Genomic DNA, 18159 nt, shown 5'->3' with positions numbered 1-18159 from the left:
AACGACAGGGGATGTCAACAACATTAAGTCCAGACCGTTTCTACTGGCTCTCTGCCCAGGATCTCTGCTACAAAAAGTCTCAGAGTAAAAGGGTGCTGGTCTAGGATCAGTTTAGCCTTTTAGATCAGAACGAATAAGATGACATGGACAGGAGGGATCTGATCCTAGATCAGATTGTATCAGATTTTATGGAGAGGGGTGATTTGGTCCTAGATCAGATTGTATCAGATTATATGGAGAGGGGGTGACCTGATCCTAGATCAGATTGTATCAGATTATATGGAGAGGGGGTGACCTGGTCCTAGATCAGATTGTATCCGATTATATGGAGAGGGGGTGACCTGGTCCTAGATCAGATTGTATCAGATTATATGGAGAGACGGTGACCTGGTCCTAGATCAGTACTCCTACTCTGAAGACAAGACAGATTTTGAATACGGGCCCAAATGATGCCACCATCACATCACCAACACAGATACGCACCTTCCCAGAAGCTCACAGACTGAGAGATCAGTCTCCGGTCATGGTGACCATAATAATTTAGTAGAGACTCACAACATAGAGGAGGAGCTGTTGAGACAATGGAGGACAGAGGACGTAACTAGCAAAACGCTCTAGACAGACAGAAACACTATAGTATATTGGTGGGGTGTAGGGGCTGTCCTATTGCGGGTTATATTGTGTTATATACAGACAGACAACACAGTGGCGGACACGTAACTAGAAAAATGCTCTAGACTGAAACACATTAGTGGGGACTGGGGATCATTTTATTTTGGGTTTTAAGGGTTAAGGTTAAGGGGACCTCTTGCAATATATAAGAGACTTCACAATAACAAGTGCTTTCTATCATATGAAAGCATGCTTTTACTGTACACACAAACAGGTTAACATACAGACCGATATTAACAAAAAGAGGATGGACATGGACATGGGACAATACATGGATGGATGACAGTCCAACTATCCATGGAGGCAAGGCAACCTAGCTTGGTCTTCCATGCAAAGGGTCTAGCCTGATCTTCCATGCAAAGGGTCTAGCCTGGTCTTCCATGCAAAGGGTCTAGCCTGATCTTCCATGCAAAGGGTCTAGCCTGATCTTCCATGCAAAGTGGAAGCTTTTATAAACGCTAATATAACTATGATATATGCCGCTTAGCAGGCACTTTTATCCAAAGTGACTTAAAGATTTGAGGGCATTGTTGGTATCTAGTCATATTTTTGTTCAATGTAGTATCTAGAAGTACCTACTAGTATCTAGTAGTCATATATAGTAGCAGTATCTAGTAGTAGTATCTAGTAGTAATATCTAGTAGTAATATCTAGTAGTAGTATCTAGTAGTAGTATCTAGTAGTAATATCTAGTAGTAATATAGTAGTAATATCTAGTAGTAATATAGTATTAGTATCTAGTAGTAATATCTAGTAGTAGTATGTAGTAGTAGTATCTAGTAGTCATATAGTAGTAGTATTTAGTAGTAATATCTAGTAGTAGTATCTAATAGTAATATAGTAGTAGTATCTAGTAGTATCAAGTAGTAATATCTAGTAGTAGTATCTAGTAGTAGTATCTAGTAGTAGTATCTAGTAGTAGTATCTAGTAGTAATATCTAGTAGTAGTATCTAGTAGTAGTATCTAGTAGTAGTATCTAGTAGTAATATCTAGTAGTAATATCTAGTAGTAGTATCTAGTAGTAGTATCTAGTAGTCATATAGTAGTAGTATTTAGTAGTAATATCTAGTAGTAGTATTTAATAGTAATATAGTAGTAGTATCTAATAGTATCAAGTAGTAATATCTAGTAGTAGTATCTAGTAGTAATATCTAGTAGTAGTATCTAGTAGTAGTATCTAGTAGTAGTATCTAGTAGTAATATCTAGTAGTAGTATCTAGTAGTAGTATCTGGTAGCAGTATCTAGTAGTAGTATCTAGTAGTAATATCTAGTAGTAGTATATAGTAGTAGTATATAGTAGTAGTATCTAGTAGTAATATCTAGTAGTCATATAGTAGTAATATTTAGTAGTAATATCTAGTAGTAGTATCTAATAGTAATATAGTAGTAGTATCTAGTAGTATCAAGTAGTAATATCTAGTAGTAGTATCTCTGGGGTGATGAATAACGCTTCACCATCTGGCAGTCCTACAGACGAATCTGGGCTAGACTGTAAACTCTCCTTCCAGACTCATATTAAACATCTCCAATCCAAAATTAAATCTAGAATCGACTTCCTATTTCGCAAAACAAAGCCTCCTTCACTCACGCCGCCAAACATACCCTCGTAAAACTGACTATCCTACCGATCCTCAACTTCGGCGATGTCATTTACAAAATAGCCTCCAACACTCTACTCAGCAAACTTGATGCAGTTTATCACAGTGCCATCCGTTTTGTCACCAAAGCCCCATATACCACCCACTACTGCGACCTGTATGCTCTCGTCGTCTGGCCCTCGCAACATATTCGTCGCCAGACCCACTGGCTCCAGGTCATCTATAAGTCTTTGCTAGGTAAAGCTCCGTCTTATCTCAGCTCACTGGTCACGATAACACGCGCTCCAGCAGTTATATCTCACTGGTCATCCCCAAAGCCAACACCTCCTTTGGCCACTTTTCCTTCCAGTTCTCTGCTGCCAGTGACTGGAACGAATTGCAAAAATCGCTGAAGCTGGAGACTTATATTTCCCTCACTAACCTTAAACATCAGCTATCTGAGCAGCTAACCGATCGCTGCAACTGTACATACCCCATCTGTAAATAGCCCATCCAATCTACCTACCTCATCCCCGTATTGTTTTTATTTACTTTTCTGCTCTTTTGCTCACCAGTATTTCTACTTGCACATCATCATCTGCACATCTATCACTCTAGTGTTAATTTGCTGAATTGTAATTACTCCGCTACTATGGCCTATTTATTGCCTCACCTCCTCAGTGCACACACTGTATATAGACTTTATTTTTTTCTATTGTGTTACTGACTGTACGCTTGTTTATTCCATGTGTAACTCTGTGTTGTTGTTTTGTGTCGCACTGCTTTGCTTTATCTTGGCCAGGTCACAGTTGTAAATGGGAACTTGTTCTCAACTAGCCTACCTGGTTAAATAAAGGTTAAATAAAAAAATCTAAAAAATGTAGTAGTAGTATATAGTAGTAGAATCTAGTAGTAATATCTAGTAGTGGTATATAGTAGTAATATCTAGTAGTAATATCTAGTAGTAGTATCTAGTAGTAGTATCTAGTAGTAGTATCTAGTAGTAGTATAATAGTAGTATCTAGTAGTAATATCTAGTAGTAGTGTCTAGTAGTAGTATCTAGTAGTAGTATATAGTAGTAACATCTAGTAGTAGTATCTAGTAGTAGTATCTAGTAGTAGTATCTAGTAGTAGTATCTTGTAGTAGTATATAGTAGTAATATCTAGTAGTAGTGTCTAGTAGTAGTGTCTAGTAGTAGTATCTAGTAGTAGTATCTAGTAGTAATATCTAGTAGTAGTATATAGTAGTAATATCTAGTAGTAGTATCTAGTAGTAGTATATAGTAGTAGTATATAGTAGTAGTATATAGTAGTATTATATAGTAGTAGTATATAGTAGTAATATCTAGTAGTAGTATATAGTAGTAGTATACAGTATTAGTGTCTAGTAGTAGTATCTAGTAGTAGTATATAGTAGTAATATCTAGTAGTAGTATATAGTAGTAGTATATAGTAGTAATATCTAGTAGTAGTATCTAGTTGTAGTATCTAGTAGTAATATTTAGTAGTAATATCTAGTAGTAGTATCTAGTAGTAGTATCAAGTAGTAGTATATAGTAGTAATATCTAGTAGTAATATAGTAGTAGTATCTAGTAGTAGTATCATCTAGTAGTAGTATCTAGTAGTAATATAGTAGTAGTATCTAGTAGTAGTATTGGTAAGAGGAGGAATGTAAGCTAAGGTAAATGTTCTAGCAAACATTGTCAACATTTTCCTGTTTTAGCCGGACACTACTAAGCAATAATCCTTTAGCATGTCTGATTCAGTGACGAGATCGGTATGTGTGTGTGTGTGTGTGTGTGTGTGTGTGTGTGTGTGTGTGTGTGTGTGTGTGTGTGTGTGTGTGTGTGTGTGTGTGTGTGTGTGTGTGTGTGTGTGTGTGTGATGTGTAGTTCATCCCTTGGCAGGAGTAGGTCTCTCTGACAGTTAACGTCATCCTCTGATTTCAGTACTACATTAGGTCACGTGCACGGCGGAGGGGATTTGAAGAGGATTTGTCACTCATTTGGCACGCTCTGATCTTATTGGTTGAGGAGGCATGGAGAGGTCACAGTATTATAATATTACATAGAGCCCTTCAAGGCCAAACTCTAATCAGCAAACAAGTAACAGGGCAAACAGACAAGAGGTTTGAATGAGAGGGACAAGCCTAGTCCCAGATCTGTTTGTGCCGTCTTGTTCAAGACCAAAGGAGTCGGCAAGATAGCACAAACTGATCTGAGACTAAGGGAGAGATGGATGGTTTGAGAGAAAGGAAAGTCTGTGGATTAACATGGTCCCCAGATCTGTTTGTGCTGTATAGCTAATGCTTTGCCTAAATATCATATCTTATCCAACTCCTATGGCCATCGCTATACAGCACAAACCGATCTGGGATCAGTCTGTGGAAGGGAGAGAAAACAACAGCAACATTAGACAGAATGATAGGTCATGGAGTAGACTAAAGGATCAGCTAGCATTGGAAGAATACCAACTACAGTGGATTACATTTTAATCAACCCACACCAACACAACAAGTCCTGCATTATAAAATACATTATAATTGCCCCCACAACTACTCTCAAATCCCAGAGGCATAAATAACTAACCAAATCCCAGAAGCATAAATAAGTAACTATAACCCAGAGGCATAAATAACTAACCAAAGCCACCATAAATAACTAACCAACGCCACCATAAATAACTGACCAAAGCCAACATTAATAACTAACCAAATCCACCATAAATAACTAACCAAATCCAACATAAATAACTAACCAAAGTCACCATAAATAACTGACCAAAGCCACCATTAATAACTGACCAAAGCCACCATTAATAACTGACCAAAGCCACCATAAATAACTGAACAAAGCCACCATTAATAACTACCCAAAGCCACCATTAATAACTAACCAAATCCACCATTAATAACTGACCAGTCACCATCAATAACTAACCAAAGCCACCATTAATAACTGACCAGTCACCATAAATAACTAACCAAAGCCACCATTAATAACTAGCCAAAGCCACCATTAATAACTGACCAGTCACCATAAATAACTAACCAAAGCCACCATTAATAACTAACCAAAGCAACCATTAATAACTGACCAGCCACCATAAATAACTGACCAAAGCCACCATTAATAACTAACCAAAGTCACCATTAATAACTAACCAAATCCACCATAAATAACTAACCAAAGCCACCATTAATAACTAACCAAAGCCACCATTAATAACTAACCAAAGCCACCATTAATAACTGACCAAAGCCACCATTAATAACAAACCAAAGCCACCATTAATAACTAACCAAAGCCACCATTAATAACTAAACAAAGCCACCATTAATAACTGACCAAAGCCACCATTAATAACTAACCAAAGCCACCATTAATAACTAATCAAAGCCACCATTAATAACTGACCAAAGCCACCATTAATAACTAACCAAAGCCACCATTAATAAATAACCAAAGTCACCATTAATAACTAACCAAAGCCACCATTAATAACTAACCAAAGCCACCAAATTCTAAATTATAGATGTCCTTATCTTTCCTTCCTTAGTTTCTAGAGAGCCAAATGGTATTCAACAGAATGTCCCCAAAGGATTTGAAACAGCGAGCCACGTGACGATGGACACATAGATAAATGACACAATTCAAACGAGACAAATGTGATCAGCAGGACAGAGGAAAACAGAAAGAAGACAGACAATTCATACGTTTCACTGTATTAGCTAATGCCTTCCCTTTCTTAAACATCTCGACCATTGACCTGTTTAGAGTATAATGTATTGTAGTACTAGATATATGGTACTGGATATATAGTACTGGATATAGTAGTACTGGATATATAGTACTGGAAATATAGTACTGGATATAGTAGTACTGGATATATAGTAGTACTGGATATATAGTACTGGAAATATATAGTACTGCATATTCAGTACTATATATCCAGTACTACTATATCCAGTATTACTACATCCAGTACAATATATCCAGTACTACTATATCCAGTACTATATATCCAGCACTACTATATCGGTACTATATATCCAGTACTACTATATCCAGTACAATATATCCAGTACTACTATATCCAGTACTATATATAAAGTACTACTATATCCAATACTATATATCCAATACTACTATATCCAGTACTATATATCCAGTACTATAAATCCAGTACTACTATATCCAGTACTATATATCCAGTACTACTATATCCAGTACTACTATATATCCAGTACTACTATATCCAGTACTATATATCCAGTACCATATATTCAGTACTATATATCCAGTACTACTATATCCAGCACTATACCCAGTACTATATATCCAGTACTACTATCCAGTACTATATATCCAGTACTATATATTCAGTACTGGATATAGTAGTACTGGATATATAATGCTGGATATAGTAGTACTGGATATAGTAGTACTGGATATATAGTACTGGATATAGTAGTACTGGATATATAGTACTGGACATATAGTACTGGATATAGTAGTACTGGATATATAGTACTGATATATAGTACTGGATGTAGTAGTACTGGATATATAGTACTGGATATAGTAGTACTGGATTTATAGTACTGGATATATAGTACTGGATATAGTAGTACTGGATATATAGTACTGGATATATAGTACTGGATGTAGTAGTACTGGATATATAGTACTGGATATAGTAGTACTGGATATATAGTACTGGATATATAGTACTGGATATATAGTACTGGATGTAGTAGTACTGGATATAATTGCACACAGGCCTACAAGCCCTCAGTCCAGCCTCTCTCAGCCTATTGCGGACAGTCTGAGCACTGATGGAGGGATTGTGCGTTCCTGGTGTATCTCGGGAAGTTGCCATCCTGTATCTGTCCCGCAGGTGTCATGTTCGGATATACCGATCCTGTGCAGGTGTTGTTACACATGGTCTGCCACTGCGAGGGCGATCAGCTGTCCGTCCTGTCTCCCTGTAGCGCTGTAAGACAGGTCCTCACCAGACATCACCGGCAACAACGTCACCTATGGGCACAAACCCACCGTCGCTGGACCAGACAGGACTGGCAAAAAGTGCTCTTCACTGAGAAGTCATGGTTTTGTCTCACCAGGGGTGATGGTTGGATTCTCGTTTATCATCGAAGGAATGAGCATTACACTGAGGCCTGTACTCTGGAGCGGGATCGATTTGGAAGTGGATGGTCCGTCATGGTCTGGGGCGTTGCGTCACAGCATCATCGGACTGAGCTTGTTGTCATTGTAGGCAATCTCAACGCTGTGCGTTACAGGGAGGACATCCTCCTCCCTCATGTGGTACCCTTCCTGCATGCTCAACCTGACATGACCCTCCAGCATGGCAATGCCACCAGTCATACTGCTCATTCTGTGCGTGATTTCCTGCAAGACAGGAATGTCAGTGTTCTGTCATGGCCAGCAAAGAGTCCGGATCTCAATCCCATTGAGCACGTCTGGGACCTGTTGGATCGGAGGGTAAGGGCTAGGGCCATTCCCCCCAGAAATGTCCGGGAACTTGCAGGTGCCTTGGTGGAAGAGTGGGGTAACATCTGTCGGGGTTCGTTCCTTGTTCCTTTTCAATCATTGGCTCATTTGTGAAATTAGCATTCAGACAATATCTTTAAGTAAATCAATCAAAAACCTTTATTAACGCAATTGCAGACAGAAGTTGACAACAGGAACATAGCACGCATGTTTCCGAGTTAGTTCTGCAAAATAGGAAAGGGTCCAAGTTATTTTATTAAGCCTGCAGTCACTGCCTATGTCATTACCTTCTACTCATGAGACCAAACCCATGCACACACAGCTATACAAACAAGAGTTTCAGTGTTATCTAAAGGCTCAGCAGTAAATGTCCACTCACCAAGTTGATTTATAGTGGAATGTCTGACTAGTCTCTTATCTCTTTCACTCCCCTGCAGAGTTCTGTCTCACAGTCACACATCTCTCAGACCATTTCTTTATAAGAGGCAGAGACTAGAAAAGACTAACAATATTAAACCTTATAATGCATATATATTGTTAATCTGTAGTCTAGGACCCTATACATGTAAGGAGGAGGGGTCTTATAACCCCTCCCCTTCTATTAATACAACATAAGCATAATCAATTATTATAATACATCAAACATTTGGTACACCCCCTATCATGACCCCAAGGTGAACCCGACACATCTCACAGCAAAAACTGGCAAATCTGGTGCAGTCCATGATGCATGGAGTACTTAGATGCACTGCAGTACTTAATGCAGCTGGTGGCCACACCAGATACTGACTGACTGATTTTGACCCCCCCCCCCCCCCCCTTTGTTCAGGGACACATTATTCAATTTCTGTTAGTCACATGTCTGTGGAACTTGTTCAGTTTATGTCTCAATTGTTGAATTTTGTTATGTTCATACAAATATTTACACATGTTAAGTTTGCTGAAAATAAACACAGTTGACAGTGAGAGGATGTTTCTTTTTTTGCTGAGTTTATATTGGATATACAGTATGTATATGTACCATCACGTTGAACTGTAGTATTATTGGATTATCATTCACAGTCACTGTATTTCAGATGTGCATTGTAAAATACTGCATTTTGTTTTGTACAATGAATATTGAGTCTACACAGGGTGTTTCAAAGCCTAAGATGCAATAAGATTTAAGGACAACCCCCAATATATAAAGTAGATAGATAGATAGATAGATAGATAGATAGATAGATAGATAGATAGATAGATAGATAGATAGATAGATAGATAGATAGATAGATAGATAGATAGATAGATAGATAGATAGATAGATAATGTAGCTCCGTACCCATCTTAGACTTCCCGTCCTCATACTTGGTGCGTTGGAGAACATGGTGGACTATTCTGCTTCTGGTGGAGTTGGAGAAGAACGTATGTCTGTTGTTGATGGTAAAACTGAGAGAAGAGAGAAAAACAAACAAACAAGTCATCATTGTCTTTTATAGCAAACGGAGGATGTGGGAATAGAACCCCGGTCACTGGCGTGAAAGGCAGTCCCACTATGCATCGCCCCAATAGGGTTAACCTACTTGGGGGGGGGGGGGGGGGGGGGTTGTAAAGTGGCTCATTAGCAAGGATTTGCTAAAGAATTATGATACAGTACACATTATCATCCATTCTAGACAGCAGAGTTTGATAGGTTACTTTCTTTTTTTTGTAATCAGTTACAGTTAGTAGTTACCTGTCCCAAATGTTAATCAACAATGTCATTTTGGGATTACCCAAACTCAGTAATGTAATTGGATTACTTTCATTTACTTTATGATTACTTTCCCCCTTAACAGGCATTATTAGAATAAGACAAAAAAGATCCATCGAAACGGATTTGGTGTGTTGTCATAGTGGTCTCTGACTTGTGGTCAGACTCGCTCAGGTGGAACAAACTTAAAACTTGGGTATTTTTTCAACGCTGAATTGAATGTCTTTGAGAAAACTGAAAGGTGTCATAATGATTTTTTTCTCTCGCAAACATCCTTTCTGAATTTAAAAGTAATCCAAGAAGTAATCATCTAGTTTTTCTAAAGTGTCTGCTATCAGTTAATCGCCAAGCCTGCTAGACAAGAATCCATATTTGTAAAACTGAGGAGAGAAGAAACCAACAACTAAGATCTTATAAAAAGGCAGTCTGCACTCAATCACATTCTTAAAACATATCAATAACTCATCTAATAAACTTCCCACTAAAATAGCACTAAAATAGCAAAGCTTACCAGGACCAGCAAATGTTTATTTGATGTTTTTTAATCCAAGAACAAAGTTTGTCAAAGAGATGAGGAGATGAAAACAAAATGGCAGAATGAGACGAGATGAAAACAAAATGGCAGAATGAGACGAGATGAAAACAAAATGGCAGAATGAGACGAGGAGATGAAAACAAAATGGCAGAATGAGACGAGGAGATGAAAACAAAATGGCAGAAAGAGACGAGGAGATGAAAACAAAATGGCAGAATGAGACGAGATGAAAACAAAATGGCAGAAAGAGATGAGGAGATGAAAACAAAATGGCAGAATGAGACGAGATGAAAACAAAATGGCAGAATGAGACGAGATGAGAACAAAATGGCAGAATGAGACGAGATGAAAACAAAATGGCAGAAAGAGATGAGGAGATGAAAACAAAATGGCAGAAAGAGATGAGGAGATGAAAACAAAATGGCAGAATGAGACGAGATGAAAACAAAATGGCAGAATGAGACGAGATGAAAACAAAATGGCAGAATGAGACGAGATGAAAACAAAATGGCAGAATGAGACGAGATGAAAACAAAATGGCAGAATGAGACGAGATGAAAACAAAATGGCAGAAAGAGACGAGGAGATGAAAACAAAATGGCAGAAAGAGACGAGGAGATGAAAACAAAATGGCAGAATGAGACGAGATGAAAACAAAATGGCAGAATGAGATGAGGAGATGAAAACAAAATGGCAGAATGAGACGAGATGAAAACAAAATGGCAGAATGAGACGAGGAGATGAAAACAAAATGGCAGAAAGAGACGAGGAGATGAAAACAAAATGGCAGAATGAGACGAGGAGATGAAAACAAAATGGCAGAATGAGACGAGGAGATGAAAACAAAATGGCAGAATGAGACGAGGAGATGAAAACAAAATGGCAGAATGAGACGAGGAGATGAAAACAAAATGGCAGAATGAGACGAGGAGATGAAAACAAAATGGCAGAAAGAGATGAGGAGATGAAAACAAAATGGCAGAATGAGACGAGATGAAAACAAAATGGCAGAATGAGACGAGATGAAAACAAAATGGCAGAATGAGACGAGATGAAAACAAAATGGCAGAATGAGACGAGATGAAAACAAAATGGCAGAATGAGAGGAGGAGATGAAAACAAAATGGCAGAATGAGACGAGGAGATGAAAACAAAATGGCAGAATGAGACGAGGAGATGAAAACAAAATGGCAGAATGAGACGAGGAGATGAAAACAAAATGGCAGAATGAGACGAGGAGATGAAAACAAAATGGCAGAATGAGACGAGGAGATGAAAACAAAATGGCAGAATGAGACGAGGAGATGAAAACAAAATGGCAGAAAGAGACGAGATGAAAACAAAATGGCAGAATGAGACGAGATGAAAACAAAATGGCAGAAAGAGATGAGATGAAAACAAAATGGCAGAAAGAGACGAGATGCACACAAAATGGCAGAAAGAGACGAGATGAAAACAAAATGGCAGAATGAGACGAGATGAAAACAAAATGGCAGAAAGAGATGAGATGAAAACAAAATGGCAGAAAGAGACGAGATGAACACAAAATGGCAGAAAGAGACGAGATGAAAACAAAATGGCAGAATGAGAGGAGATGAAAACAAAATGGCAGAATGAGACGAGATGAAAACAAAATGGCAGAATGAGATGAGGAGATGAAAACAAAAGAGTTAAGAAAGGGAGATTAGGGGTTGTCATAACAGAACCAGGTACCGCTGCTGTAGGCTGTATTATAATAGCCCTTATCATGTCCTCCTCTACTCTCCAATGCAGCCTATACAAACACACATCATAGAATACAAATAACCCAGTCTATCTATTCTATCCCTATTCACAAGCTGTTAGAGATGTGTGTGTGTGTGTGTGTGTGTGTGTGTGTGTGTGTGTGTGTGTGTGTGTGTCTGTGTGTGTGTGTGTGTGTGTCTGTGTGTGTGTCTGTGTGTGTGTGTCTGTGTGTGTGTCTGTGTGTGTGTGTCTGTGTGTGTGTCTGTGTGTGTGTAACCCACTGGTGCATGCGTGCCCTGCTGAACGGGGCTGTGTAGCAGTCTGTCTCCTCTAGGTCAGGTAAGAGTTAGGGTTAAGGTTAGGAGGTTAGGTTAGGGTGTTAGGTTAGGGGGTTAGGTTAGGGTTTAGGTTAAGGGGGTTGAAGTATAGAACCTACTGGTGCATGCGTGCCCTGCTGAACGGGGCTGTATAGCAGTCTGTCTCCTCTAGGTCAGGTAAGGCCTCTTTGTCCAGCTTCATGGGGTTCCTGGGTAACCAACTCTTTATCTGACGACACCTCAGATGGAACCGGCTGCAGTGAGAAACAACAGAAAATAGAGGATTAAAGAATTAATTACGAGGATTATCCTAGAGACTGTTGTGTTTGCTCGGTGATAAAAATTTGTAGTTAGTCTGGCTCAACCAGAGTAAACTGACTCACATTAGTGTCACAATGACATACATTAACTGTTTATACTTTCTACACAAACAGTATGTTATAGTCCTATAATTACAACGGTCTTTCTGAACCTTCCTAAACATCTCCGTCGGGAGACTGCGTTATTATGAGTCATTTGTTTTGCAGACACTTTACTTTATTCAGGGTGACTTATTGGGCTTAACAGAGCTTAAATCGCTCATTCTTACACACAACAGAACATGTTTAAATAGAAGGATAAACTAATCCTGAACTAATTAATAAAATCCTGAATTAAGTCCTCTGGGGTAGAGCTAGATGACAGTTTGACCCATTCACCCTCTGTGATTAAATGACAGTTAACCTCTTCCATGCTTTGTTTAGAGAGTACAGAAGTAGAGGGGGAGATAGGCAAGTAACTCCCTGATGGTCAATAATGTCTGTATCTTAAAACAGTTAGATCATCTAACTCCCTGATGGCCGATGATGGCTCCATCTTACAGTTAGATCATCTAACTCCCTGATGGCCGATGATGGCTCCATCTTACAGTTAGATCATCTAACTCCCTGATGGCCGATGAGGGCTCCATTTTACAGCCAGATCATCTAATCCCCTGATGGCCGATGATGGCTCCATCTTACAGCTAGATCATCTAATCCCCTGATGGCCGATGATGGCTGAATCTTAAAACAGTTAGATCATCTAACTCCCTGATGGCCGATGATGGCTGAATCTTAAAACAGTTAGATCATCTGATCATGGCCGATGATGGCTCCATCTTACAGCCAGATCATCTAACTCCCTGATGGCCGATGATGGCTCCATCTTACAGCCAGATCATCTAACTCCCTGATGGCCGATGATGGCTCCATCTTACAGTTAGATCATCTAACTCCCTGATGGCCGATGATGGCTCCATCTTACAGTTAGATCATCTAACTCCCTGATGGCCGATGATGGCTCCATCTTACAGTTAGATCATCTAACTCCCTGATGGCCGATGATGGCTCCATCTTACAGCCAGATCATCTAATCCCCTGATGGCCGATGATGGCTCCATTTTACAGCCAGATCATCTAACTCCCTGATGGCCGATGATGGCTCCATTTTACAGCCAGATCATCTAATCCCCTGATGGCCGATGATGGCTCCATTTTACAGCCAGATCATCTAATCCCCTGATGGCCGATGATGGCTCCATTTTACAGCTAGATCATCTAACTCCCTGATGGCCGATGATGGCTCCATTTTACAGCCAGATCATCTAACTCCCTGATGGCCGATGATGGCTCCATCTTACAGCCAGATCATCTAACTCCCTGATGGCCGATGATGGCTGCATCATAAAATAACAACTAGAGCTCTCATCTTGAGAGAACAGAGTCACTCCAGCTGTGCTGAATGCTGCCGAAAGTGTATTTCATTAGAAGTGCTCTGCAGTGCTCAGCCAGTCGGCTCAGCAGCAGACTGTGTGTCACGATCGTCTTGAGGATAATGAGTGGACCAAGGCGCAGCGTGTGAAAAATACATCTTCTTTTATTGGAAGACGAAAAACGAACGAAAACAAAACAACAAACAGACGAACGTGAAGTGGCTCCCTTAAATATGGCTCCCAATCAGAGACAACAATAAACAGCTGTCTCTGATTGAGAACCAAACCAGGCAACCATAGACTTTCCTAAACCTCTACACTTAACACAACCCCATACACTCTACAAAACCCCCTAAACAATACACACACCCTAAACTAGACAAAACACACAAACATCCCCCATGTCACACCCTGACCTAACTAAACTAATAAAGAAAATCAATATAACAAAGGCCAGGGTGTGACACTGTGGCTGAACTTTATGATCACACTGAAAATCCACTTACCTGCCCAGAGTTTTGCTCTTCCAATCTGTAAAGTAACTTTTCTTTCTGAAAGATAAATAACAATAAATGAGATATTGTGGGATGGGTCGAAGAATCCAACAGATCAAGCCATACAAATAGTCCTAATGCTTTATTGAATGTGCTGTTGTTATAGATGTTTGATTAGCAGTTATTAACGCTTATGTCGTGCATTATAATGCATTATGTATAGCTCATAACCCTTATAAATGTGTTTATAATGCATTATGAAGAAGGTATTCTTATGAAGTGCTACCTGAATGGCATTCTGATATTCATCTGCTCAGCGTATTTACAAAGAGTGTCCCACGGAGCATGGATCTTCACAAACATGATGTCGGTGTTGGTCAGAGACGGCTTTCGAGAGGGCACAAAACTAGAAATTAGCTTGTGACAAAAAACTAGTATCTAACAATCTGATGACAATATTTGAGAAAATACTTACGAGTGTCATAAACTTATCATTTACCAAATAGATAAATAAAAGCTGTTAAAACAAATTCAAGGCATTGTCAAAAAAATGTGTTTCACACTAGTTTCTGTAACCAGATAGAAAGACAAAGAGTCATGAATACAGAACTGAAGGGAGAATATGGGAAAGAGTACGTACTAAACTCTGCAAAAAAGGAAACGTCCCTTTTTCAGGACCCTGTCTTTCAAAGATAATTCATAAAAATCCCAAAATAACTTCACAGATCTTCATTGTAAAGGGTTTAAACACTGTTTCCCATGCCTGTTAATTTTTATTTTTATTTTATTTTATTTCACCTTTATTTAACCAGGTAGGCCAGTTGAGAACAAGTTCTCATTTACAACTGCGACCTGGCCAAGATAAAGCAAAGCATTGCGACAAAAACAAACAACACAGAGTTACACATAAACAAACGTACAGTGCAAAAGAGCAAGAGGGTAAGTAATAATATGGGGATGAGGTAGTTGGGTGTGCTATTTACAGGTACAGTGATCGGTAAGCTGCTCTGACAGGTGATGATTAAAGTTAGAGAGGGAGATATAAGACTCCAGCTTCAGTGATTTTTGCAATTCGTTTCAGTCATTGGCAGCAGAGAACTGGAAGGAAAGGCAGCCAAAGGAAGTGTTGGCTTTGGGGATGACCAGTGAAATATACCTGCTGGAGCGCGTGCTACGGGTGGGTGTTGTTATGGTGACCAGTGAGCTGAGATAAGGCAGGGCATTACCTAGCATACACTTATAGATGACCTGGAGCCAGTGGGTTTGGCGACGAATATGTAGTGAGGGCCAGCCAACGAGAGCGTACAGGTCGCAGTGGTGGGTAGTATATGGGGCTTTAGTGACAAAACGGATGGCACTGTGATAGACTACATCCAATTTGCTGAGTAGAGTGTTGGAGGCTATTTTGTAAAAGACATTGCCGAAGTCAAGGATCGGTAGGATAGTCAGTTTTACGAGGGTATGTTTGGCAGCATGAGTGAAGGAGGCTTTGTTGCAAAATAGGAAGCTGATTCTAGATAAAATGTGGGGGAGAAGCTTTATGTGAGTCTGGAAGGAAAGTTTAACCAGACACCTAGGTATTTGTAGTTGTCCACATATTCTAAGTCAGAACCGTCCAGAGGAGTGATGCTAGTCGGGCGGGAGGGTGCGGGCAGCAATCGGTTGAAGAGCATGCACTTAGTTTTACTTGCATTTAAAAGCAGTTGGAGGCCTCGGAAGGAGTGTTGTATGGCATTGAAGCTCATTTGGAGGTTTGTTAGCACAGTGTCCAAAGAAGGGCCAGATGTATACAGAATGGTGTTGTCTGCGTAGAGGTGGATCAAAGAATCACCAGGAGCAAGAGCGACATCATTGATGTATACAGAGAAGAGAGTCGGCCCGAGAATTGAACCCTGTGGCACCCCCATAGAGACTGCCAGAGGCCCAGACAACAGGCCAGCCCTGAAGACGGCTGCACAGTATTGTTTTTTATCAATGGCGGTTATGATATCGTTTAGGACCATGTTCATTAATTAAACCATAAACAATTAATGAACATGCACCTGTGGAACGGTCGTTCAGGCACTAACAACTTACAGACGGTAGGCAATTAAGGTCACAGTTATGAAAACTTAGGACACTAAAGAGACTTTTCTACTGACTCTGATAAACACCAAAAGAAAGATGTCCAGTGTCCCTGCTCATCTGCGTGAACGTGCCTTAGGCATGCTACAAGGAGGCATGAGGACTGCAGGTGTGGCCAGGGCAATAAATTGTAATGTCCTTACTGTGAGACGCCTAAGACAGCGCTACAGGGAGACAAGACGGACAGCTGAACGTCCTCGCAGTGGCAGACCACGTGTAACAACATCTGCACAGGATCGGTACATCCGAACATCACACCTACGGGACAGGTACAGGATGGCAACAACAACTGTCTGAGTTACACCAAGAACACACAATCCCTCCATCAGTGCTCAGACTGTCCGCAATAGGCTGAGAGAGGCTGGACTGAGGGCTTGTAGGCCTGTTGTAAGGCAGGTCCTCACCAGACATCACCGGCAACAACATTGCCTATGAGCACAAACCCACCGTCGCCGGACCAGACAGGACTGGCAAAAAGTGCTCTTCTTTGACGAGTCACGGTTTTGTCTCACCAGAGGTGATGGTCGGATTCACGTTTATCGTGGAAGGAATGAGCGTTACACTGAGGCCTGTACTCTGGAGCGGGATCGATTTGGAGGTGGAGGGTCCATCATGGTCTGGGGCGGTGTGTCACAGCATCATCGGACTGAGCTTGTTGTCATTGCAAGCAATCTCAACTCTGTGCGTTACAGGGAAGACATCCTGCTTCCTCATGTGGTACCCTTCCTGCATGCTCATCCTGACATGGCCCTCCAGCATGGCAATGCCACCAGCCATACTGCTCGTTCTGTGCCTGATTTTCTGCAAGACAGGAATGTCAGTGTTCTGCCATGGACAGCGAAGAGCCCGGATCTCAATCCCATTGAGCACGTCTGGGACCTGTTGGATCGGAGGGGCCGAGTCAAGACCAAGACCGGAGGCGGTAGGGGGCTGAGTCAAGACCGAGACCAGAGGGGGGAGGGGGCCGAGTCAAGACCGAGAGCGGAGGGGGCCGAGTCAAGACCGAGACCGGAGGGGGGGGGGGGCCGAGTCAAGACCGAGACCAGAGGGGGGAGGGGGCCGAGTCAAGACCGAGAGCGGAGGGGGGAGGGGACCGAGTCAAGACCGAGACCAGAGGGGGTAAGGGGCCGAGTCAAGACCGAGAGCGGAGGGGGCCAAGTCAAGACCGAGAGCGGAGGGGGCCGAGTCAAGACCGAGAGCGGAGGGGGCCGAGTCAAGACCGAGACCAGAGTGGGTAAGGGGCCGAGTCAAGACCGAGAGCGGAGGGGGCCAAGTCAAGACCGAGACCAGAGGGGGGAGGGGACCGAGTCAAGACCGAGAGCGGAGGGGGGAGGGGGCCGAGTCAAGACCGAGACCGGAGGGGTTGGGGGGGACCGAGTCAAGACCGAGACCAGAGGGGGTGGGACCGAGTCAAGACCGAGACCAGAGGGGGTGGGGGGGTCCGAGTCAAGACCGAGACCGGAGAGGGGGCAGAGTCAAGACCGTGACCGGAGTGGGGGCCGAGTCAAGACCGAGACCGGAGGGGGGAGGGGGCCAGAGTCAAGACAGAGACCGGAGGGGGGCGAGTCAAGACCGAGACCGGAGGGGGGAGGGGATCGAGTCAAGACCGAGAGCGGAGGGGGGAGGGGGCCGAGTCAAGACCGAGACCGGAGGGGTTGGGGGGGACCGAGTCAAGACCGAGACCAGAGGGGGTGGGACCGAGTCAAGACCGAGACCAGAGGGGGTGGGGGGGTC

General features: G+C 41.6%; 1 protein-coding gene across 1 annotated transcript in view; it reads right to left on the bottom strand.

The window, feature by feature from the left end:
* ano3 (anoctamin 3) overlaps window positions 1–18159 on the bottom strand; it is an 84899-nt gene that overhangs the window by 53106 nt on the left and 13634 nt on the right. Inside the window, 4 exon segments of the mRNA XM_038998555.1 lie at window positions 9088–9194; window positions 12195–12314; window positions 14299–14358; window positions 14588–14688. Coding sequence (XP_038854483.1) covers window positions 9088–9194; window positions 12195–12314; window positions 14299–14358; window positions 14588–14688 — 388 coding nt within the window.

Source organism: Salvelinus namaycush, chromosome 8, assembly GCF_016432855.1.
Source record: "Salvelinus namaycush isolate Seneca chromosome 8, SaNama_1.0, whole genome shotgun sequence".
In the NCBI taxonomy this organism is placed as follows: domain Eukaryota; kingdom Metazoa; phylum Chordata; class Actinopteri; order Salmoniformes; family Salmonidae; genus Salvelinus; species Salvelinus namaycush.
The sequence above is the reverse complement of the archived record's forward strand: the minus strand, read 5'-3'. Positions and strand labels throughout refer to the sequence as shown.